At 42.0% G+C, this 24914-nt stretch overlaps 1 protein-coding gene across 1 annotated transcript in view; it reads left to right on the forward strand.

Annotated features, from left to right (window-relative positions):
* The window catches only part of LOC148036748 (uncharacterized), a 75736-nt gene extending 57240 nt beyond the window's left edge, over nucleotides 1-18496 (forward strand). The window contains exon 8 of the mRNA XM_087677031.1: nucleotides 17882-18496. Within this exon, the coding sequence (XP_087533157.1) occupies nucleotides 17882-18298 (417 nt within the window). The 3' untranslated portion in view covers nucleotides 18299-18496. The remainder of the gene's footprint in view (nucleotides 1-17881) is intronic.
* Nucleotides 18497-24914: the final 6418 nt, after the last annotated feature.

A 24914-nucleotide genomic window follows, 5' to 3' on the forward strand; every position in this document is an offset into this window, starting at 1 on the left:
ATTAAAATACCACCTTTGCAATTAGCCTGATCTCTATGCCCATAAGGCCAAATGAGTGGAGCTTATACAAGAACTTGAATTTGAGATCTGTTATTGGAAGGATGCAACTAATATGTTTGTCAATGCCTTAATCAGATCTCTAAAATTAATGCATTTTTTCTAAAATTTCGACTAATTTCTATCTTTCTCTCAAAGGGTATTGTCAAAACAATCCTTACTTCGGTAGGATCTAGCAATGAGTCTCGGAAGGACCTAGCAGCCTAGGGAGTTTTGGTGATCCAAACATCCAAAAGGTGGCTATTGAGAGAAACATGGTGAAAATGTATTCCATTCGTAATGGATTAGTGTTTAAACAAGGTAAGATGTGTGTACTTAATGAATATCCTCAAAAAGATTTTATGATCATGATGCAATCTAGGTCATGGTCAACCAATTGACAAAAATGGATAGATTTATCCCAATAGAGATGACTGTCAAAAGCCATGAGTTGGTTGGTCTCTTTGTCAAGCATATGTATAAACTTTATGGTTTCCTTCAAGAATTAGTCAGTGAACTGACCCTACGTTCTCCATTCATTTCTAGTAAATGACCTTCTAGAACTTAGAGACCCAATATTCTATACCGTCGCCTAAACATCTTGAGGCAGACAGATAGACTAAGAGAACAAATCAAACCATGGAGCATATGTTGCATGCATATGTCTCCCATAAGCAAATTGAAGAGGAGTGTTACCTCCCTAAAATTGAGTTTGCTTATAAGGGCATTAAGCATTCAGCTACCTATCCCTCATCTATCCATGTTTCCCTCCTCCCCTCATGTTCTGACACATCTCACCTTTGTCTCCCTCTTCTTGCACCCCAAAGTGATGCTCTCTCCTTCGAATAGAAATTTTAAGGGATACCTACGACATGATCTGTTGGGGTAAAGGTGCCTCCGCCATGCCGCCCCGTGTATTACTACACTGACAATACCCGCCACTGCACACTGCAGGTGGCGGGCGCCTGTCACGTCACTTTATTCTTTACATTCATTTTAGTGACTAGTAAATAAAGGAAGGCCCAGTCACACATTGTGACGGTTGGAGTTCCCATTTCTTGTCTCTCTCTTCCTTGCTCTTGCTCTCCCGCCATAGCTCGCGTGCAAGCTTCGATCCTTCTCACCTTTCAACTGGTATCAGAGCTTGGCTCTCCGATCCCGTGGAGCTCGACCTCAACTCGCATTACTTCAGCTTTCAAATGAATATCTACAGCCTGCAGTCCTCATGGCAGCCATAGCTCAAAGCTTCAAGGTATGACTTGTTCCTCCCACTCTCCCCGGTTGTTCTCGGACTTGTTGGCCATGCCTCAGGGCTTGTTTGGGCTCTTGTGAGCTCAGCCCAGAGCCTCTCTTTCAGGCCAGACTTCAGTCTACAGGTCAAACAGTGGACAGCAGGGAATAAGGATAGCCATTGATGAACTTCTACTTGGATTTTTTGAAGCCCCTTTTCTTCACCAGGCTTCATTGAGATTTGTGAGCCCTTGCATTGGGCTTTTTCATCTTCATTGGCCCTCATTGGCCCTCGATTGTCTCCTCCCAGTCAGCGTGACCCCATGCAAATTGCGCTGAAATCTAGCAGCTGAAGGACAACTGATTCAGCTTCCCCAGGCAGCCCGTCAGTAGTTCCCCCTTGTGCTCCATGTGGTTTGAGCCCACTCAAGGCTTCTTGGAGCACTACTAGTGCCTACCTACCCTCCCCATTCGTCTTCCCCAGCACACGTGGCAGTCCAGGCCTGCTCAGAGATCATGCAGGCTGCGCCCTGCTGTGGCAACACTTTACAGACGTGGCATTCCTCTTCCTCCAGCTCCCACTTCCTCCTGGAGCTCATTGGGCACTCAATAACCACCTTGGCCTTGCTCTATGCCCTTTGGTACTGATCTATGGCACTTAGCCTTTGAGCTTTGAGCTCCACATTCTCAGATAGGCTAAGAAATCACAGGTCTACATGTTGTAATACAGGGCAGCCCCCTGCTTCTCATGCCTGAGATCAGTGGTGATGGTCCGATGATGCCCCTTTTGTGCTCGGTAAATGCCTATATGGTTGGGGATGATGTGCCATTGTTTGGATAGGCTTTTGGAGCTGGATTGAGCCCTTGTTTGCTCAGATTTTCACTGTTCATAGGCTGGAAATAGGGCAACACTTGCCTCTTGGATGCTTCATGGTCATGGATTATGGTTATGAGATGTATGAGGCCTACTTGATGCCTAGTGCCTTGGGAATGTATGCACATGATTATGCCATGATTTTGGCCTGAAATATTGGCTGAAATTTTTCAGTTTTGACAGTCAAACTTGGCTGTAATAACAGTGGGCTGAAGGTACTTTGGATGCTTTGTCACTTACCTATTGGTACCGGATGTATGCTTTGGGATTTGCCATCGTGTATCTGACATTTGGGGACGACTTTGAGTTCATGTTTGAGTCTATGGAATGTATTTGAGCTACACATAAGCTCCGTCTTGGTTGGTATTCACTGGCATTTGGACCGACTTGGCATGCTCTTGGACCGCTTATGCCTCATGTCTATGCTTGACAGTTAGGCTTCATACATTACATGCTTTGGTTGGTGATATATGCCGCTTGGTTCATCTATGCTTTACCGACATTGGGAGCTTTGCCTTGGATGTATTTGAGCATTTCCGACTCAGTTTGATCATTTACTTGGTTGCTATCAGATGTCTTTGAGTTGACAAAGATTTTATTTTGGGATTATATATTGCTCGTTGGTTGCTTCCATCAGTTGCTTCATGTATGTCATGCTCTTGGGATGCGTATGACGCATTGACTTGGTCACTTGTCACTGGTACTTTATCTTGGGTTGCTTGAGCCCTTGAGCTCGTTTGTACGCCTTTTGTGCTAGTGGGAGCATCTTGCATGCTTACTTGACCTTGAGCAGGGATTACATGCTATTAGAGCAGTTACATGTATTGGAGTAGTCTATGTCATTGAGCAATTTTTACAGATGTATTGAGACTTTGGGATTATACTCCGACAATTGGATGTTGCATTGAGTATATGTCTTGGTTCACAGGATGCTTATGAGCTGAGTCTCATTTTTGGATCCGCTTTTTTTTTTAGCAGACACCTATTTGTGTCAGGTTTTGGCAGTTGCAGGTACATTTTGCCTAGATTGTCTGGGGATGTGCCTCTTACTGGCAGATGCTATTTGACATCTCTCGGTGTTATGCTCATGTACTTTCATTGTCATTTGGCTTTGCTTTGTCCTCTTTATGCCGGCTTTGGACCTAGCATTGTTTAGTTGACATTAGATCCAGTTTTGGGACAGTTTGCTCTCATTATTGCAGTTCTGAAATTTATTACAGCAAGCATTTATTGGTGGACTGAGCAGTATTTTTTATGCTGAAATATCCTGATTTGGTGTATCGCACCTAGTACTAAGTGGGCAGCATCTTTTGGGCACACTTTTCTCGCCATTTGGAGCTCATTTCAGTGGATTTTGGGCATTTTCTGCAGTAAAACAGCAAGCAGTTTTAGACTGTCTGTACATTTCCAGCCTGCATTATGGCGTCCTCTTCGACTAATAATGCCATATTTAACATCACAAAGTTAGATGGTACCAACTACTCTTATTGGAAGAGTCGAATTTGGCAGGTCTTGGTGCAGAAATCTCAGATTAAGCCACTTCGGTTGAGCGGGGAGCAGCCTGAAACTATGAACAATGACGGCTGGCTTGAACTTGATGAGCTATGCAAGTCCACGATTGTATTGTCTCTCACTGAACAGGTACATTATAATGTATTTGAGGAAGCACAGAGTGCATGGGATCTATGGAATAAAATCAAGAATCTCTATGATAAGAAAAGTCCGGCGAGTCAAATGTACTGGTTGAAGCAGCTTATGGATCTGCGCATGAAGGATAATGCGACTATGTCTGCTCACTTAAGCCAGTTCCATGCTATACTGAAGAACCTAACTTCGTAGGATATCACCTTGGAGAGGAAGTAACTCCTCTTTTCTTGCTTGGGACTCTGAATGAGTCATGGGATGTATTCCGCACTGCCCTATGTGCCTCTAGTGCTACTCTGAAACTGAATGATGTTGAGAGTGCTCTTCTGTAGGAAGAGGTTAATCACAAAAACTTGGATGCCTCTCGTGTTTCACATGCTTTGATAGTTAGAGGCAGGAATGACAGAAATAATCGTGGTCATGGCCGTGGTCGTGAGTCGCAGAAGGGTCGGTCTAAATCTCGTGGAAAGTCGCGTAGTAAGTCGTGTGGGCGCAACGCTAATGTCACTTGTCATCATTGTGGAAAAAAGGGCCATATCAGACTACAGTGTCATGAGTTGCGCAATGAGAAGCGCAAGGATAAGGGGAAAGACAAAGTGAAGGAGAAGTCCTCTGATCGCAGCATAGTACCTGCGAAGTCCAACGTCAAGATTGAGGAAATTAATGTCACGCAGACCGAGGATTCCGATGGTGGCGACGAGTTCATATTTGCAGCCAGTTCTTCTGATGCCTCACACTTGACTGAGACACCTAGTATGTATGCATAGTGCTGGTTATTGGATTCAGGTGCATCCTTTCATGTGACACCTTACCGTGAGTGGTTTCACTCTTACTGTACTGTATCTGGATCAGTTAGACTTGGAGATGACAGGTCTCTTGATATTGTGGACTGTGAAGATATTCAGTTGCAGTTTTTCACTGGCAGTTCCTTTTTGCTCAGGGATGTACGTCATGTACCTGCGCTTACACGCAGTCTTATGTTTGCAGGACAGTTGGATGATGCAGGGTTTCATGTCTGTTTTGGGGATTCTACCTGGAAGATTACCAGAGGCAGACTTGTGCTTGCTAGAAACACCAAGGTTGGCAGCCTCTATCCTCTTGTTGTATCTGGGTCTTCTGTAGACCATGTTTTAGCAATGGGTTCTATCCCACATGTATCACTTTGGCATGCCCGTTTGGGGCATATGTCTTTGAAGGGAATGAAAATGTTATCTGGTTTGCAGTATCTTCCGCCTTTGGACTATGCATGTTTTGACTCGTGTGATCATTGTCTTTATGGTAAGCAGAATAGGTCTACGCATAAGAAATCGGGTAGGCCATGTATGAGTGAGCCCTTAGCTTTGGTGCATTCAGATGTTTGTGGGCCCATGCCATGTATGTCTATGGGTGGCGCAAAGTACTTTGTTACCTTCATTGATGATTTTTCTAGGAAAGTGTGGGCTTATCCCATAAATTAAAAGTCCGATGTCTTGGCAGTCTTTCAGCGTTGGCTTGCTCTTGTTGAGAACCAGACTGGGTATAGGCTGAAATGCCTTAGGACTGACAATGGGGGAGAATATGTCTTACGTGCTTTTGAGCAGTTTTGTAATGACAGGGGTATTAAGCGTCAGTTGACCGCCCCTTACACCCCCGCCCAGAATGGTTTGGCTGAGCGCATGAGCAGGACTATTCAGGAGAGTGTCCGCTCTATGCTTAGCCATGCAGGCCTACCACAGAGCTTTTGGGCTGAGGCAGTTAGTACGGCAGTGCATGTCATAAACCGATCGCCTTCTAGTGGATTGGATTTCCAGGTTGTAGAGGAAGTTTGGGCTGGTAAGCCACCCTCTTATGCGCATCTCCGTGTCTTTGGATGTTAGGCATTCTGCCATGTGCCCAAGGACAAGAGGAGTAAGTTGGATCCAAAGAGTATTAAATGCATCTTTCTTGGTTATGGTGATTTAGGAGAGATGGGCTATCGCCTATGGGATCCGCATGCACGGAAAATAGTACGCAGCCATGATGTAGTCTTCCATGAAGACAAGATGCACAGACAGCCTAAGAAGGTGGTTGAGATCCGTAGAGTGAACTTTTAGGAGGAGCCTAGAGCTCCTGCACAGCCAGTTGGACAGCCTACAGTTGCAGCAGATGCTCATGGTCAAGGTGTTGGACAGGTAGCTAGGCAGGCAGCAGAGCCTGCAGTGAGACAGTCTGCTAGAGACAGACGTCCACCTGATAGATTTCAGCCCTCTATGCATTATATTTTGATTACAGATGAAGGAGAGCCTTTCACTTATGATGAGGCTATGCGCAGGGGTGACAGTCACTCCTGGGAGAGGGCTATGCAGTCTGAGATCGACTCCTTGCATAAGAATGAGACTTGGGTTTTGGTTGCCTTGCCTAAGGGTAAGAAGGCTTTGCCATGCAAGTGGGTGTACAAGCTGAAAAGTACCCCTGGACACCCCAAGCCGGCATACAAGGCTAGACTGGTAGCAAAGGGTTTTAAGCAGGAGCATGGTATAGACTTTGAAGAGGTCTTTTCTCCTGTGGTTAAGATGACCACCCTGCGCTTGGTCTTGCCTTTGGTTGCTCAGCTTGACTTAGATCTATATCAGATGGATATCAAGACGGCTTTCTTACATGGGGACTTGCATGATGAGATCTACATGGAGCAGCCTAAGGGCTTTGCAGAACCTGGCAGGGAGCACCCTAGTGTGCAAGTTGAAGAAAAGTCTTTATGGCTTGAAGCAGGCACCTAGGGAATGGTATCATAAGTTTGATGCCTTTATGCAGTCACAGGGCTACAGCAGGAGTGCTATGGATCCGTGTCTTTACACGAAGAAAGCCCGTGATGGTTCATTGCTTATTTTGGTACTCTATGTGGATGATATGCTGATAGCAGGGAAAGCTCATGATGAGCTAGATGCTCTTAAATCTCAGCTCAAGAAGAGCTTTGAGATGAAGGATTTGGGACAGGCCTCTCACATACTTGGTATGCGCATTAGACGCGACAGGCATCAGGGATTCCTCTACTTGTCACAGAGGGAGTATATTCATAAAGTCCTTGAGCGCTTCCGCATGCAGGACGTAAAGCCTATTGGCTGTCCATTGCCTTCTTATGTGAAGGTATCATAGGCAGATTGTCCGCAGACAGATGAGCAGAGGGCCGAGATGGCCTAGATCCCTTATGCTTCAGCCGTGGGCAGTTTGATGTATGCCATGATAGCCACTCGTCCAGATATTGCCTTTGCAGTTGGTGTTGTGGCACGCTATATGGCTACACCTGGCAGGAAACATTGGGATGCCGTGAAGGGTATCATGAGGTACCTGAAGGGCACAACAGATATGTGTATTTGCTATGGCAGCCAGGATACAGGGGTCGTGGGGTACACTGACTCCGATTATGCAGGACATGCAGATAGTAGGAAGTCCACTTCTGGCTATGTATTCACCTATGCTGGAGGTGCTGTCTCTTGGATGTCCAGGGTTCAGAAGTGTACGGCTTTGTCTACCACTGAGGCCGAGTATGTTGCAGCCATTGAGACTTGCAAGGAGGCCATATGGCTAGGCCGTCTAGTTACTGACCTTGGGATTGATGCTATACCTACACTGCATTCGGATTCTATGAGTGCCATTCAGTTGGCTAAGAATCCGGTCTTCCATGCGAAGACGAAACACATTGAGGTGAGGTATCACTTCATACGTGGTGTCGTGGAGGACAAGTCTGTTGACCTTGTCAAGATCTCCACTGACGAGAATCCTGCAGATCTGCTCACGAAAAGCCTCACTACTAAGCGCTTTGCCTTCCTCAGGAGATTGATGGGTGTTGGATGAGATGTTGCCTTTCCTCATCCCTTGTACCTATGTACAATTGTACTATCTTTTTTCTTTTCTTTTCTCTCTCACTGGGGCAGATTCGCCTTTAAGTGGGAGGTTGTTGGGGTAAAGGCGCCTTCACCGTGCCACCCCGTGTATTACTACACTGACAGTACCCGCCACTGCACACTGCAGGTGGCGGGCGCCCGTCACATCACTTTATTCTTTACATTCATTTTAGTGACTAGTAAATAAAGGAAGGCCCGGTCACACATTGTGACGGTTGGAGTTCCCATTTCTTGTCTCTCTCTTCCTTGCTCTTGCTCTCCCTCCATAGCTCGCGTGCAAGCTTCGATCCTTCTCACCTTTCATGATCCATTTGAGGCCTCTCCACTCTCATTGGCTTGTCTTAGCCGTCCATGTTTTCAGGCTTTTATTTGGAGAGAGCGGGTCATTTTGTTTGGTAGGATGTTTTCTTGATCAACAGACTTCATTAGCATTGGCATGTGGCCTTCAACCACACCCAGAATTTGATAGAGTCGTTGTTAGACATGTTTTCATGTTTGTTGCTCTAATTGTGAGCCTTAAAAGAGGACTTCTGGAGCCCTCACATTGCCTTTGTCTGTCATCACATGCACATCAAGTTTACAATAGCCTTCATCACATGCACCTCAGGTGAAGAGGGTTTCTCCCTTTACAATCAACTTCATCACACACAAAACTTAGGGTTTCTATGTCCCATCCATGGCTTCTTTGGTAGTTTCTAGCCTTTCCTAGGCAGTCCAAGCGGCACATTTGTATTTGCTTCTCTTCTGCAGCAAGCGATATCTTTCCTTCAGGTCGTGCATGCTGCCACTTTCACTACTGGGTGAACAATTTTTAGGTCACTTTTGAAGGCAAACAGAATCACTTTCAGAACGAACATGCTGGACAGCCACTTTGTGGGTTAGTTGGTCAGATCTACTGCATTTATTGCAACTGGCTGTATTTACAGTTGTTGGTCAGCCAGGTTCAGGAGTTGCGAGTTTTAGCCTTGGCTTTTCACTCTCGCATACATGATTAGATTCTTCCAATCCTCCTGCTGTGGCAGTCATAAGCAGCCACATCATTCTCTCTCTTCTCTTCTCAATCAGATTTCTCAATCTCTTGCCTTTGGACTGTGACAGCCTCACTGACATGCTCAGTCACATGTGCAAGGGCTGTTATAGCAGCATTCACTAAGATATTTGTTTCTGTCATCATCTTCCACGTTTTCCTCTCTATGTTTCTTTCATTTCTTTTGTATTGCACACTCGCATAGTCATGTACTCAATGCTGATTTCATTCCAGCATTATTTAGGTTTTGTGTTCTATACTGGACTTTGGCCTTGCTTAGTCAAATAAGCAGGGTTATTACATCCTCTACAGATTCTTGATAAAAGATGAAAGTATATCCTTGGATGTTATGATGGGATTGCTGTAATTTGAAACCATACTGTAATTTGAGTCATAGTAGACTGGTTTAGAAAGCGATTGGACTCACTCAAACAAATGGCAATTGTTAAAAGGCCATGGATCAGCTAGTCTCTTTGTCAAAAAACTCTACAAGTAATATGCTTTGCCCAACAAAATAGTCCAAACATCTGAGTTCATCCTTTATTCCATGTAAGTCGTTTGAAAGAATGCTTGGGGCAAGCTGAGCAGATAGTCCTGATTGAGGAAGTCTGAATATTAGGTTTGATATAACCACAGGATTAAATGATCTTGAAGCTGTAGTGTGGGGTAACAGTTAATAGAGGAACTACTTGTGAATACAAGGACATCCACAGTAACCACTTATGCCTAGCAAACGATGAGCTAAGTATGATCCCCATTCTTGATTTTTCTTAAGCATGTTCGAATGCAAGCCATTGTCATAGGTGGAAGCTCATTAGTAGCATTATTGTTTGATACAACCTGGAAAATGAAATGCATTGAGGTTCTAGAAGCAACATCGTATTTGAAGACTCACTTGTACTTGCATAGAGATCGTTCACCCTTTCATATAGATGGTAGAGATTGTAGGGAACTTTTAATGGCACTAAGAGGAGACAAGAGGTTTTCTATACTTGCTAGAAAGCACATATACGTAGGAAAAAAAATGCTAGAAGATGGAATAAACGGTTCGTGCCTCTCCCTCTACTAGAAGAAATCTGAACGAAGTGCAAAGCTGAGGAATCGATTGCCTAAAACCGGTCTTCAATTTCAAGAAAATGGCCATAGAACATGAACTTGCAGACCCAATAGAATGAAAAAATAAGTCAGTGAATGAAACACTCATGATAGGGGAGCTAGAATGCTGCTACTCTATGGCCAAGACACTGTTTGGCCCCAAAGCCTGGTGCCCCTCGTGGTATTTCTTTATCATTACGGTAGAAGAGCACAGCCTTGAAGCAACAAAGTTGTGCCATACCCCAACTCAAGGGCGACCTGGCGATTCCCCTGCAATGACAAAGAAGCTCCAAGTACCATGCCACAAAAGTGTGGCTTCTCTACATGGCCCCCCTCACATCATCTCCACTGCTCGTGCTCTACTATTGGAATACTACATCGTAGTTGAGTGTGCGAGCGGCCCCCCTCTCTCTCTCTCTCATCCCTGAGCTACCGTGAGCAAAGAATGTGCCTTGAGCTGCCGTGATCAGAGAATGCGCCCTAAGCTGTCGTGAGCAGAGGGAATGTAACGTAGTGAGAATGCTCCCTAAACTGTTGAAAGACTGTCCTGAGGGTGCGCTGAGGGATTGAGAACTGTGAAGAAATGGTGCCGACGAAATGCCTGTGATTGATGAAATGGTGCTGACGAAATGTCTGACAAAATGCCTGTGACGAAATACTGTCGTGCCCAGTAATCTGTGGACGCTGATGCAGTCGTGACCAGTTTAAGCCCTATTTGTGGATGCTGATACAGTCGTTCTCCCTCTCTCTCTCTCTCTGACGAAATGTCTGTTAGAGACTAACAGCACCTAGAGCTTATAGGCTTGCACAGTGTGTGAGAGACTGACAATGTATGTCTGAATCTATGTGCTAAATGGCAATGCATGTCTAAACCTGTGCACAGAACCTGTATGCTGAATGGCAGTGTATGTCTGAACCATGAACAGTCATCAGTGAACAGTGGTGTGTTGAATGCAGCGGTACACATACAGTTGGAGTGCTGTAACACAGAAGCAAGCATTGCAAATATTGTATCACATCAGTAAATACATACAACTGGATTGTGGTAAAACAGCAGTAAACATTGCACATAGCAATATTGTGCCCAATACTGCCAGACATTTGCAAATATGGGTGAAACGGTATCACCAACAAAACAAGGTGACATTGTGGCAGATGAACAATCCTTCCAAACTCGACAAAAGCTCTAGCAAAGATTCGGGTGTGATGCACTCACACCTACAAGCATCAAGAGATGCTCTAAGGTTGCAAAAATACTGAAGACACTATACGGGAAGGGGGGGGGGGATTGGACGACATAAGGTCTCTCATAAGAGCCGAGATAAAAGTGATGTATGCATCATACAAAAAATTATATTGCAGGACATGAATGCACACATGAAAGCAAGCTTAAATGAGTGGAAAAATGGGAAATATAGTGACATAAAGGTAGAACTACAAACCGAAACGGCAGATAATGTGGTGCAATTGGATACAACTTGGAAAAACAAAATGGAAAGAAAGCACACTGATACATGCATAATAGCCAAAGACAAAGAAATTACTGAATTACAATCTCAGCTAGTTGCTTGTAAGAAAGACAGCAGCATATAAGGAGAAACTTGATACACAAAAGCCAATACCAATGGCACCTACATTGGAAAACGAGATGGAATGTCTTAAGAAGGACATGCATACATGGGCCGACACAGTTGAAGGGGCAAGAAAGAAGGTAGAAGCTATGGAACATGTGACTAAAGAAAATGCTCAATGGATTGAATTTGCAAAGAAAAACAAAGGAGGGAATGCAAGAAAAGCAGAAGTGATGAATGCTACCATAGAGGAAGAAGCAAGACAAAAAATCCAAGCACTCTGAATTAGTGTAGTAGGATGGGCTGAAAAGGGCACCCCACAAGAAGATACAATAGCCTTGAGTAAAAAAATGGGGGTAAAAAAGGGCGTATCCTTGTGCTGAAGTTTGAAAACATGGACAAGAAAAAAGCATTCCTCACAAATCCGAGGCCCTCAAGGGAGAAAAAATATACCTTGATGAGGATTTAACACCTGCTTAGCTAGAACATAGAAAAGCCAGCATGCCCAAGATATTGGAGGCATGTAAGGAGGGAAGGTACATAGTGTACAGAGATGGTAGAGTGATTATTGTAGAACATCGATCACAATGATGGTGCATGGCCTATGTGACACTTAGGAAGTCAGTATGAAATTGTAGCCGACTACTAGATGTTCAAGGGTTCAGATGGGAAAATGCATTCCATTCACAAGCTAGAAAGTCTGGTGGAACTAGGGGATCTAGGGGCATGGCCATACCTTTTTAAGAGGATCTCCAAGTTATTGTGCAGGTGATACATAAAGATGAAGAGGCACGATACATGTGGATTAGGATACACATAGGGAGATCACGTGATATTTTTATCGATATATACTTTCCTCCCACAAACTTAGGCTATGCTTCACGAGATGGGTTGCTCTTTGATGCATTGTACGAGGATATCATGAGATATTCTAGTTTGGGAGATGTGCTTTTGGTAGGGGATTTGAATGCATGGACCTGGGTCAAGAAAAGTAACTTTTACATATATGAGAATGCCATGTTCAAAGAGATTGATGTAGATGAGATGGATCTACACAGGATAGCCCAGGATAGAGAAGTGAATACCTACACGACACACTTTCTAGCTCTAGGAAGTGCACATAGATTAGCCAGCTTCAATGGTCTATTATGTTGGCCATAATCAAATGCTTTGACTTGTTGGAACCACAAGCGAGGGGCAAGTACAATGGATTACTTGATAGGATCACCATCATTAATACCAAACATCAGGAACTTTGAGATCTCAAGGAGATTGACAGGAATAGCAATGGATCCTATCATCTTGACCTTTGCAGCCTCTCGCGGACACATGAGAGACACTACACCATATCTCCCTAAGCACCCCTAATATTACTTTGCAGAGAAAACTTCATATATATACAGTGGCTCTATGCATGACAGATTACACATGCTAGATTTGAGTAGATCACTAAAAGGATGCACAAGAGATTTGACGGAGACCTTGCATACTTCAACTATGTATGCATTCCCACACACCTTGCCCCCATGCAAACCCCCACACTCTACGACTCCCCAAAATGGATGGTTTGATAATGAGTGCAGGCACACTTGTACACACCTACATAGAGAGATTGCTTTGGGCACTCGGACACATAGCCAAGCAAGGATGCTCTTCAGATGTCTAGTGCAGAAGAAGTGAGATTACTTAGCAAAAATTGAAAAAGAGATATACTAGCTATTTTTTGGATGGGATAGCAAAAGACCTTGGAGAATATTTCATGAGAGGTAGTCCCCCTATATAGATTACATCACCTAATGCTTGGTTCCATTATGGGATAATAGTTATATGATGTATTGGGACAGACACCCATATAGCCTCCATAGGCCCACAGACCAACATAGTGGTTCTTCTTCACTAGTAAGATGGTTATAGAGGTGATTTATAGACTACAGAATGGGAAGTCACAAGATGAGGACGGTCTAGTGGCACAACACTTCTCACATGCATATGACACATTGACACCCACATTGGCAGAAAGGTTCAACAAAGCAGTATGTGAGAGATTCTGGGAAATGTGGTCAGACCACCATATTATACTCACACTCTTTAAGAGTAGTGACCCTCTCCTAAAAACTAGAGGGTCATCATGATTGGCCCCACACTGGCTAAGATATATGGATCGAAACTGAAGCATGAGCTTAGTGCATGGGCTGAGATGCAAGGCAAGAGAGCATAGGGGCAAGCTGATTTTAGGTGTGGATACACCACATTGGATCATATTCTCACACTTAGGGCAATTATTGAGGAGGATTTATTGTTGCTTTTTGGATTTTCGCGAGGGATTTGACACAGCACATCGAGCACGTTTCACGCAGAGATCGCAGGGGATTGGAGTGCCAAAAGGTATATAGTGGGATACATACATTGTACAAGAAAATAATAGGCCATATATGCACAGGTGGGGCGATGTCTAAGAGGATCAATAGCACCATAGGAGTAAAACAGGGTTACCCAGTTTCACCCATACTATTTTGACTATACATAGATGAGGTATCTGAATACATTGATAGAGGAGGTGGAGCTAGAGCTAGCCTAGCTGGAGTGTTAATACTGATACTATTATATGCCGATGATATTGTACTCATTTCAGACTCACCAGTGGGCTTACAATGTCACTTGGATGCACTATATACCTTTTGCAAAGATAGAGATCTCACAGTGAATCTTGGAAAAGCCAAAGTCATGGTATTCAACATCTTGGTAGCATGGGTGACCCGATCTATGTATCACTTCACATTTGGGGGAAATGTAGTGGAACATATTGGGAGAATATGTATACTTGGGAGTCGCTTTCTCTAGCTCGAGATTTTCACTGAGGGGGGCAGCTAAGGCCGGTTGACGCGAGTGTATGTAGCACTAGGCGCCCTTGAGAGCCAGTGTACCCATATACAATTACAAGAACCTCACACCAAACTATTGTTGTTTGACACACTAGTCATACCTATGCTTCAGTATGGAGTAGAGGTCTAGGATTGTAGCCTATATCATGGACAATTGAGCCCGCTTGCTGATGAGACTGGCCCAAATAGAGACCATTATGATGATTGGGACCACATAGAGAGACTGTTGGTGATGATGATATCAGGCATGATTAAGAGTAAGCCCTCCACCCCATTCCCTATCATTAAAGCATAGTTAGGGGTAGCATCTATCATTGTGGAGGCACTCTTTAGACCAATGACTTTCTTACACAAGATATGGGAGCTCTCATGCCACAAATATCCTAGATTGGCATTGACTTCCTCCATACAGCTAGCAAAGGCAAGTAAGAGGGACTGTTGGTACTCGTAGATGGCCACTTGGATGAGCTTACATGGGCTAGACATCAACCAACTCCTGCCCTTTGACTATAGCTTGGATTGCCCTACACTCCCTCTTAGTCGATCTGAGCTAAATTCAGTCATTACGGCCAATGTCATGAGAGTTGAGACATCGAGGACTTGGATCAAGCTACACTTTCTCTAAGACCAAAGATGGAGTTTTACCGGAGCCACTTCTGACACCTCTCAGAGGATGGATTTATTGTCTGCAACCACAGTATATCGACACGCACCTTTCCCATAGTATGTGGGCTGTTGTTGGATGAATGCATGCCTCCTCCCATCAGTTGAAGGTAGAGACAAGCAGATGGACAGATATTTCAGTGGAGGATAGGATATGCCAGCTTTGTGACAGAAAGCATGAGACGGAGGAGCACTACTTATGCAGATGTACAGTGTACTATCACATACAAGGAAGGTATCATTGGCTTTAGAGAGAGAGAGAGAGAGAGAGAGAGAGAGTGTGTGTGTTGTGTCAAAATAGTGTGAGGGAATGGTATGCGTTCATACCATAGCAAAGAGATAGTAGGGTTTGTGGGGTGAAACAATGTATGGCAAACATTGAAAGAAGCAAAAACTCAGAGGAAACACAAGAAGAAGATGATGAATGACGAATCATCGAATCATGCTCAATGAATTGAGCTAATACAATGCAACCGAAGCTCAAAGATGACAACACTGCCCTGGCTGATCGAGCTTTTGAAATGACCAAGCTTGTTGTAATGGAAGCAACAGAGATTGTGGCCATTACCTTGGGTAGGAACAAAATTATTGACACTGTTGGTCCTAGCTTTCTTCCTTTGTCCCTGGTTTTGACCTTGAATTCTCTTCGCGTGGGACCTATACACTCCCTTGTTCTGATCCTCATAAGATTGAGTCTTGTTACCGTGAGGGCTTTGGACCTCTTCATCGTGTCATGGAGTATGAGGACTAGAGATATCTAGGGCTTTTCCTCTTGGAGCTCCAAAACTGCCACACAATGCTACTACGAGATAGGAGACCAGCTCACCCAAAGGGACCTAGGCAGAGAGCAATAATGGATTTTTTTCAAAGATCAAACCCCACAGGCACTACTAGCTCAGCAGACACAGATCCATCTCGCCAGACTACCCCTACTCCACACCGGATTCACACTAGACATGGCCATTGTACATTGTTGAGCGCGGTGACCTCGCCCACGTGACTAGTGAGTAAGGGTCCCACACTAAAACCTCTCCCCCCAAAAAAAACCCTCCCCTTTGCTCATAGCAAGTACCTTTGATCCTCAAACGACGTCCCATTGCAACCTCTAATATTTGCCGGTGCATTCTACTGCCAAATTTTTCATTGAATGTTCAGTGCATGCTCTTCAGCTTTCCCCCATGCATTTGCCCACTGTTTTTCTTACTGGTAATCAGGACAAAATTGTCCCAAACGTGCACTAAAATGTGTACACATGCAAGCACAGTGTTGTCCAAGACTCAATTGGCATGAAAGGCTGTGATGACAACTTTAAATTTTGAGAGTGGCTTTACTGCTGCCACATTTGGATAGTCCTTGAGCATGCATTGATGAGTTGTTTTTTGTCAAAGCCTCAAGAAGAAGCAGGTTTCTGTTCAAAACCTAGTCAGTTCTTAGCATAGGAAAGAAAAATGTAGGGGTGAAAGAGTGATCTAGATGCCTCCCAGAGCTGACCAAGTATGATGGCTTCTGGCCTGCAAGCGATAATGATGAGATATTTTGGAGCAGCATACTACCATAACAATGTTGTTCTAGAGTCTCTGGATAGAAGTGACACTGCTTTGAGTAGCTTGACAGTGAATGCCTTGCACAAGAAGGCATTTGTGGAGGTCCCCCAGGCATTCAGGATTTCAGCCTGGTAGCCTTGCTCAGATTCTAGATCATGAAGACTGATAGCAAAGATGAAGTTGCATTTTTCAGTTCCTTTGTTTCTTCCAGCTTACTCTTGTAGTTTTCAGAGTTTTTGTGGTAAAAGTGGGAGGGTCAAAGGTGACAGACATGTTAGCATTAAAGCATTTTCTATTTAAGCCTTTATTATTGTGTGTAACAAGGATTTCTGCTCCCCTTATTGTAATGATGAACTGCCTCTCTTGCAGTGGAGAGTGCAATATTTAGTGATTCTTATGATTGATAACCTCTCAAACTTGCTCAATACATTGGCCTGAGCCTGGTTATGTGCAAAACGTCTTGACTGTGGATATATAGAGGACCATCATATAACTTTATGGAAAGTCTCACATGATTGAATGGGATGGTTGCTCATACAATTGGTGTCTATTGACGTATTTTTTCACTTTGCTTTCTCAACTTAACCAATAGACACACCCAACTTCTGCTGCATGGTTTTAACACTACTATTGTAATTTGCCACAAAAGTGGCTTGTAGCCACTTTAGTGGCTCAGGTCTTATTTCGCTGTATTTGAAATAACATGTGCATATGATACCAAAATTGGATAGCCAATACTATAAGATGGTAGAATAAAGGTTTGGAACAAGTTTCAAGTAGAAACAAATTTGCTATAAAATTTGGATTTTGAAATTTGCATGAAAATGAGTCAAAATAGTACTCAACAATGCTATTTCGAGCTTTTAAAAAAGTTAGTTTTTATCTAATTGCAATTCTCTTAATGTGGATGCATGCTATACATATAAAAGTAATTTTTATGAAAATTTTAGCCTTTTCTTTTGAGATGGTTTTGATTAGAAGCTATAAAAGTTTTGGATTTTCTATTAAAAGCTTCTTTTGACCCTTTTTTTTTTCAACTAGTACCTTATGTTGATCACATTTTCCTAAGACTATTTCTTCTTAATCTTTCTTTTTGATTAGAAATGAAATTTTCAATAGAGGGTTCAAATTGCCAGAGTGTGGCTTTTCTGCTACAAGACTAGTGGTAACTGTGTCGTTCATCTCTGTGTAATTGATGTCTTTTGAAGTCTTCATTCGCTCCGTTTCCTCGACCTCCGGAGTAAATAACAGATGCAACCAAATTGTGATGCATGATTTTAACTGCGCCAGTCATCCATATGTTACCCTGTCAAACTATGTCACTTTAGATCAGGCAGTCTTTAGAGAAGACTTCACCTTGATACACCTGTTCTGGGCTATGATTAAAAATTTTCACATTCTATAGTTTCATGTCTCAATATTAGGAGGTTAAGTTGGGCATGCATTGTCGTGCAGGTGCTTCGATCTTTGGAAGGTGAAATTGAAAGAGGCTTATATGGAGGTGCTAATATTGCCACTATGGATTTCTCTTCCAGTTTCCATGTTGCTTATGATTCAGCATCCGGTAGCACAGAGCACCAAATGGGGAGGCATGATGTCATGGCAATGACGGACAGCCAGGGGCATGGCAGTGACACAAGTGAGTATGGGCTCGATCCTTCATCTTCCAGCAATGAGGATGAGGTCAGCTCACAGCAAATAGCAGCAGGAAGTCAGCCGAGTGGTAGTGATTCAAGTGGCCATTGGCCTCCTTTGGCCACCAATTTCCTACACGAGAGGAAGAATGATGAAACCCGCATAGAAGTCATAGATGTAGCAGGACCGTCCATGCATCCAAGAGGCAAATCATTCTCCAGGAGAACAAGATTTTAATTCTTTCTTGATTTTGTGGAGAAGCAGGGGAGTGCAGAAGAACGAACAATGGAGCTAATCTAGCCATGTCCTGCCTCAACTCATGTCTCTGCAGCCCCTATTGTATGTGCAATTGTAAAGAGCAATTAGAAACCAATCGTGTATCAGCATGCTGCAACTTTGTTGGTATGATCGAAAGCTGTTGATATCACACGTTGATGGCTTTGATAGGTAGCCCATCCAACATACCCCACAGCAGGTTTTTCTTCTAAAATTTTGAGCACTAGGAAGATATCATAATTTTTTGCTCAAATTTGATAGGTAGCCCATCCAACATACCTTCTACAATGGTAGCAATAAAGACTTGTGTACCTCAAAGTTGCTTTTCGTATTAGCATCCAAATGTTCAGTGTAATTACTGCTCATGAGCAAAGGGCCCCTAATATTTTTTAATGGATTGTTTCATTTGATATTAGAAAGTGAGTAGCCAATGAGAAGAGAGCTTGATCCAGTAACCACCAAATAAGATACCATGCTCAAGGGCAAGGATATGATGGCCTTTCTAGATTGACCATCAAGTAGCAACTAAACTACGAGCAAGGCTTAACACATGGTGTTAGGTTAGTGCATGTGTAAGCCCCTAAAGTATTATTTCATTTAGGATCTTGAAACAAATCCTTCAACGTATAAGAGGAATCTTGGGCCTTGTTATATGCATCTACAACAAATCCCATTCCCATTTGCATTAACATCTACATTTAGAGTTAAATTTTTGGACAAAATATCTTGGTGTAAAATGGAAAATGTTTGTGAAAGGGATTAGTGGTTCTTGCTAGTGGTCTTGGAGAGTGGATTCCACCTAATGGTAAGTAGCCAAATCTCTTAACCTTGTGGTGAAGTGTGTTCCTATGTGTAAGTGTTTGTAGGGAGGTCCCTTTATTGATGGATACAAAAATAAATATAGGAATAAAATTAATCCTAAGCTAGCATCTCTTACATGGCCCAAATACACATCATGGGCTTGATATTTCAAGCCCCCCCTTCAAACTCATGATATATAGATCTTAGGCATGACCAACTTGCAATTGCTTGGTCACCACTTGACCTTCTCAAGGACTCTTACACTCTTGGATTAGTTCAATGGCACAAATGACTTGTCTACTCAAGATAGATAGAGGTATTCTTGGCTCCATTACTTATGGATACAAGATTTGAGTGTTTTAGGGATCTTGAGCTTTGATGCAAAGAATGGTTTTAGGCAAGGATTATGACTTTTGCAAAGTGAAATGCACACTTTAAAGAGCAGCACTTTCACTTTGAGAAATGGGAGGAGCCTCTCTAGCTCCTTTTTTCTTGCATGCCATAATTAAAAGCTTCATGATACTCTTATTCGTATCTTGCTTAATTATCCTCTTCTTCATTACTTTCGTTGACTTGCTTCATTATGGATACCTTTTGAGATCTTCTAATGTGGAAATAATCTTTCTCTTTGTGTACTAGTTCATGACAAAAGTTGCATTGTATTGAGGATCATTGGTCTTTCCTTTGAACTTAAACTTGTTCTGGCTTCATGTTGAGATACACATAGGAATCTTGCTTGCTCTTCAATCTCCTCTTCTTTCACGAGAAGCTTAACTTCAAACAACTTGGGAGAAATGTTGATGTGAGTAGTAACCAAATGTTCATGCTCTTCAGGAAGAAACTTGAGTAAGACACCAATGGCCATTTTTTCTTCCCCCCTGAGATTTATATGTATAACATAGGTTAGTAGTTCAAATGAGATGTTAAAGAGTGTACCTCAATGCGAATCTTGCTTGCTCTTCAATCTCCTCTTCTTTCACCACGAGAAGCTTAACTTCAAACAACTTGAGAGAAATGTTGATGTGAGTAGTAACCAAATGGTCATGCACTTCAAGAAGAAACTTGAATAAGACACCAATGGTCATTTCTTCTTCCCCCTTGAGATCTATATGTATAACTTGGGTTAGCAAACTCTTCATGTAGTTCAAATGAGATGCTAAAGAGGATTGATATTTCATTTCTAATCTAAAAAACTCCATAAGAAACCCAAACTTGGAGCTTTTGGATTGAGCCCCAAATAGCTTATTCACTTGGTTCCATGTGTCTTTCGTACTCTCAAGCCCATCTATATGATGGATGTGTCATCTCGCTCACACTTTTTTATTCAAGGTAAAACTCTCATGCTACTTCAAAGATTTGCACTTCATTTCACCCTAGTTAGAGTTACTTTATGTTGCTGAAAACATTTAACAAATGTCGATGTACTACACTGTTTTCATGCTCTCTTTTAGGTTGTCCATGCTACTCTAGAATGGCCCACTAAAGTTAACCATAAGTTACTTGCATTATTGATCTATTTTAGTAGTAGAGGGCTACTTTATGTTGCATTCAAGGACACTCATTCTTGTTACAAATACAAACTAGCTTCATTATGGTGTGTGACGTCTCTAAGCATCTACTATGTTATTTAGAATAGCAACATTATTGAAGAGTTCCCGCGTTCTTTATAGAATCTAAGCATTATATTCTTCCACATCTTGGTCCATACAGTAATTATAATTTGACTTTACTTTACCAATTAATCTTAGCACTATTGTTCATCAAGTTTAGGGGTCATGCATTCCATACTTGACAAACAAGGATCAAGTTATACTCACAAAGAAAGGACTATGGAACATGACAAATGAAAATGGAAGCAATGGTGGAGATGTTGCATTCCAAGAAAATACCAAAGCTAAAGGTGAGAAGAAGAAGGATGGGAAGATTAGATTCAAAGGAAAGTACCATTACTATGGAAAGGGTGGTCACATGGAAAAAAAAGTCAAACAAAAGATGGGGTGATGAAAAGAATTGTACTAGAAGGTCTCCTTTTAAAGGCAAAAACTCTATGAACATTGTTAAAGCTATATTGTAGGAGGTTTGTTCCTCAGCTTTGACTTCAATTATAGATGAATCCTAGGTGCTATATATAATGGAGCATCTCATCACATGACCAACAAAGGAAGAATAGTATAGTTCTCTAAGAGACCCATCATTGTAATAATAACGAACAATGTAAAATGCCGAATAGAAGAAATATGTTCATTTCTAATATTAAATGGGTATTAATTTGAAAATAAAGCAATTATGTCCAATGAAGACTTTGGTGCATCTTGATCTTTGTGGTAAGATGACTACTCAACCTTTGGGAGGATCTTTATATGCTCCTTGTTGATGACTGTAGTAGAAAGATGTGGATTTATATTCTTAGAGAAGTCTAAATCTTTCGGCAAGTTTAAAGAGTCATACCAGCTTACAAAGAATGAAAGTAGCAAGAAGATGACGGATTCCCATTGTGATAGAGGAGGAGAGTCTACTTCCAATGAGTTTGTTGATTACTTGAAATAGAATGGTATCTAGTGCTAACTCATGAAAATCTACATAGCTCAGTAAAATCTCATCTACAAAACTAAACTATCATGGAGATGGTATATTGTTTGCTGAAGTTGAAGGGAACTCTTTTTGGGGTGAAGTAGTCAACATATCAATATACATCCTCAATAGAGGAAAACACCTCAAGAGGCCTACTTTGGTAAGAAACCCTATGTTGTATACTTTGGAACAAGTGGATGTGAGTGTTATGTTCATATTCAATATTAAAAAAGAAACAAGCTAGAATCCAAGAGCAAGAAATGTACCTTTCTTGGATACAGTCAAGAATCTAAAGCTATTCGCTATATGACTATGAGACTAAGAAAGTAATTGCTAGTTGTGATGTGGTGTTTCTAGAGCAGCCACATGTAGTGGAGAAGAAAGGGTGCTCTATGTTGTCATAAGAAGAAGAAGTAGCCCACCTTATGCCTTTGCCAAATGCTGAAGATTCTATAAACAAGGAAGAGAGGGATCTCTCAGATAATGAGGTTATCAAGCAGTCAAAGCTTCTTTACTTATTTGACCAAAAGCAATGTGTGTGCTTGCTACATTAGGTGACCTTGCTCAAGTGTCAGATCCGCTTCTCTTGGAGAAAGAGCTGAAGGGGGAGCATATCATTTTTGAAGCAAAGAAGAAACTTATATTTTCATCGGAAGCTGGCTCCTCCTTTTCATCAATGAAAAAGCCAAGGAACAATTGAGAGTTCTTATTGGCTATTGGTTATTTGTATCTTCCATCACTATCAGCCATCGCATGTATTTTTCTTGATAAATATAAGATATTTTACTTTGTCCCTATAAATAAATACTTATTGAATAAATGTGTGGTTCGTGTAAGTGTGAAGATAACGTGTTGTACGTGAATGATGCATTCGCATATGTTAACATAATCCAATTTAATTATGTCAACACATAGTACTGCACTTGCGATTGTGCATAAGCAATAACGTAACTTGTATCCGTACATATTGCTACTTTCGATACATTTGTACGTTAAACAAAAATTAAGAGTCGTGCGTTTTAAGAAACAAAACAAAACAACTTTACTCAATTATTTGAATTCAATACACATCGCATGAGATATATATATATATATGTATATATATATATATGTATATATATATATATGTATATATATATATATGTATATATATATATATATATATATATATATATTTCAATGTAGCAGAGTATACAAAATTTTTTGGCCTTCCAAGATGCTATGGTGTTGTAACACTCATTACAAAACCTTGCATCATTAATCTCACAACCTATGGAGGAGTCCCCTTGTTGTGTCGAAGCCGAACAATAAAGTTCATGTCTTTATCAGTGATTGTGATATGCTTTGCATGGATGGCCGCTAGTTATGTATCATCTAACAAGTTGATAAGAAATCCCTTTGCAGCTATTTGTAGGGCCTCCATAGCTACAACAGTCCACCTTCCTGTTGGTGGGCCATCCCGCACTCGTGACCAAAACCTTCCCATTTCTTTTAGCTCCAAGTCTTACATGAATTCCCGAACAACCTTATGAAAAGATCTTTTCGGGATGAGAAGCTCATATCCGTGTTGGATTCTCCTTATCTTCCCGAAGAGCGACAGTGCTTGGTTTCCATCTCCTTGTCTTCTGTGGTGGTTGTTGTGCTCAATGGGGATCACCTCCTATTGCACTAGAGGAGGCTTCACCTTGTGCTCGAGGTGGTAGGCCTTGGTGCAAGGTCTTGCCGGGGCCGAAATGGCATGAGGTCTTCCCGGACGGTTGTCACCGAAACGGTAGAATGCTTGCTTGGTGTGTGCCAAGCTCGAGGAGGGCAAGATGGAGAAGAGACAGAGGTTGGGGGTGTGAGAATGGAGGAAGCAAAGAAAACAAGATGTGAAAATGAGAAGAATAATGAACTTTTAGCCCATTTAAACCCCACAACTAGGTTAATGCAGCTTCATACACACTATCCGTCGTGTGATTATAAATCCATAATCTTTTATCGGAATGTGATGAAAGTTCACACATGCACTTGTTAGGTGGCCAAGAGCTCAAAAAAAAAAAAGGAAAAAAAAAGTATGTTGACCCTTAGTTCAAAGTATGGCGTCTGGCAAGAAAGTGGCTCTAGATGCCAGATGCCGGACTTCGGACCAAGGCTTTGCATGCAATTTTTTTTCCAAAAAAGGGCTCTTGGCCACCTAACGAGTGTGCGTATGAAGTTTCATCACATTTCGATACAGTTTAGTATTTTTAAAAGTATCCCACACTAAAATTATGGATGGATTAGTGATCAAGAAATCAACATCGTGACTATTAGCCCTTAGAAACTTTGCACCATATAAATAAACTATACAGAGGCATTAGAAGTAAAGTCTACAACAAGAAATGGTAAAATTTTACATGTTTTTCCTATTGAAATTGGCAGTGCTAGCAAAAACTATAACTAAGAATTGAAAATATAACAAAGATACATAGTCAAAGTTGAGAGCAAAGGACAAGAGTAAAAATTTAATTCATATTTTAAGAATGCGTACAATAGTTTTGCAGTAGGATATAGTCATATGTCGAATGCACGAGAAGAACACTATACAAAAAAAAAGACAGTACAAACTGTGTTCATTCCATTGGAACGAATGCATCCTTCACTGCTTGAAGATTTCTTACAAGTTGGAAGTCCTTGGGAGTTACAGTGATGCACTTCGCATGTATTGCATAACACTGAGTATCAGCCATCAAGTCAACTAAAAAGGCCTATGTAGCACACTGTAGAGTGTAAAGACATTCTTTTGTGAAGCGATCAGGTCTATCTTGACCTTGTGCCAAAAATCACCTCTTGCTTTCTATGCGGTAGAGGTTTTGCACAATCTTGCAAACAAGTCTCGAGAAGCTCGCCTTCAAAATGATGAGATCAAAAGAGCATTGATACATCCTAATTTTTCTCAGGGCCATTGTACCTGGCTTCCACTTGATTTTCTTGTGGGGATGCCAAGGAGGACCCTTGTGAGGGCAACTTGAGGAAGTTGGGTTAGGTTTAGAAGGGGTTGCATCTAAGCTAGTAGATGCTCCAAGGGGTTGAATACGATATGGGGCTCTGAGCGGAAGCTTATTTGCAACTACCTTAGATCTAGCTATCTTTCCTGCACAAGAGATGTGAGAACTCAATGAATAAGATAGAAAGTGAAACCCTCTTTTATATAACCCTAAATTGTAAGACTCATTCATATAGA

This window comes from Lygodium microphyllum, chromosome 4 (assembly GCF_053477565.2).
Source record: "Lygodium microphyllum isolate KBCC chromosome 4, Lygodium_microphyllum_v1.1.10, whole genome shotgun sequence".
In the NCBI taxonomy this organism is placed as follows: Eukaryota; Viridiplantae; Streptophyta; class Polypodiopsida; order Schizaeales; family Lygodiaceae; genus Lygodium; species Lygodium microphyllum.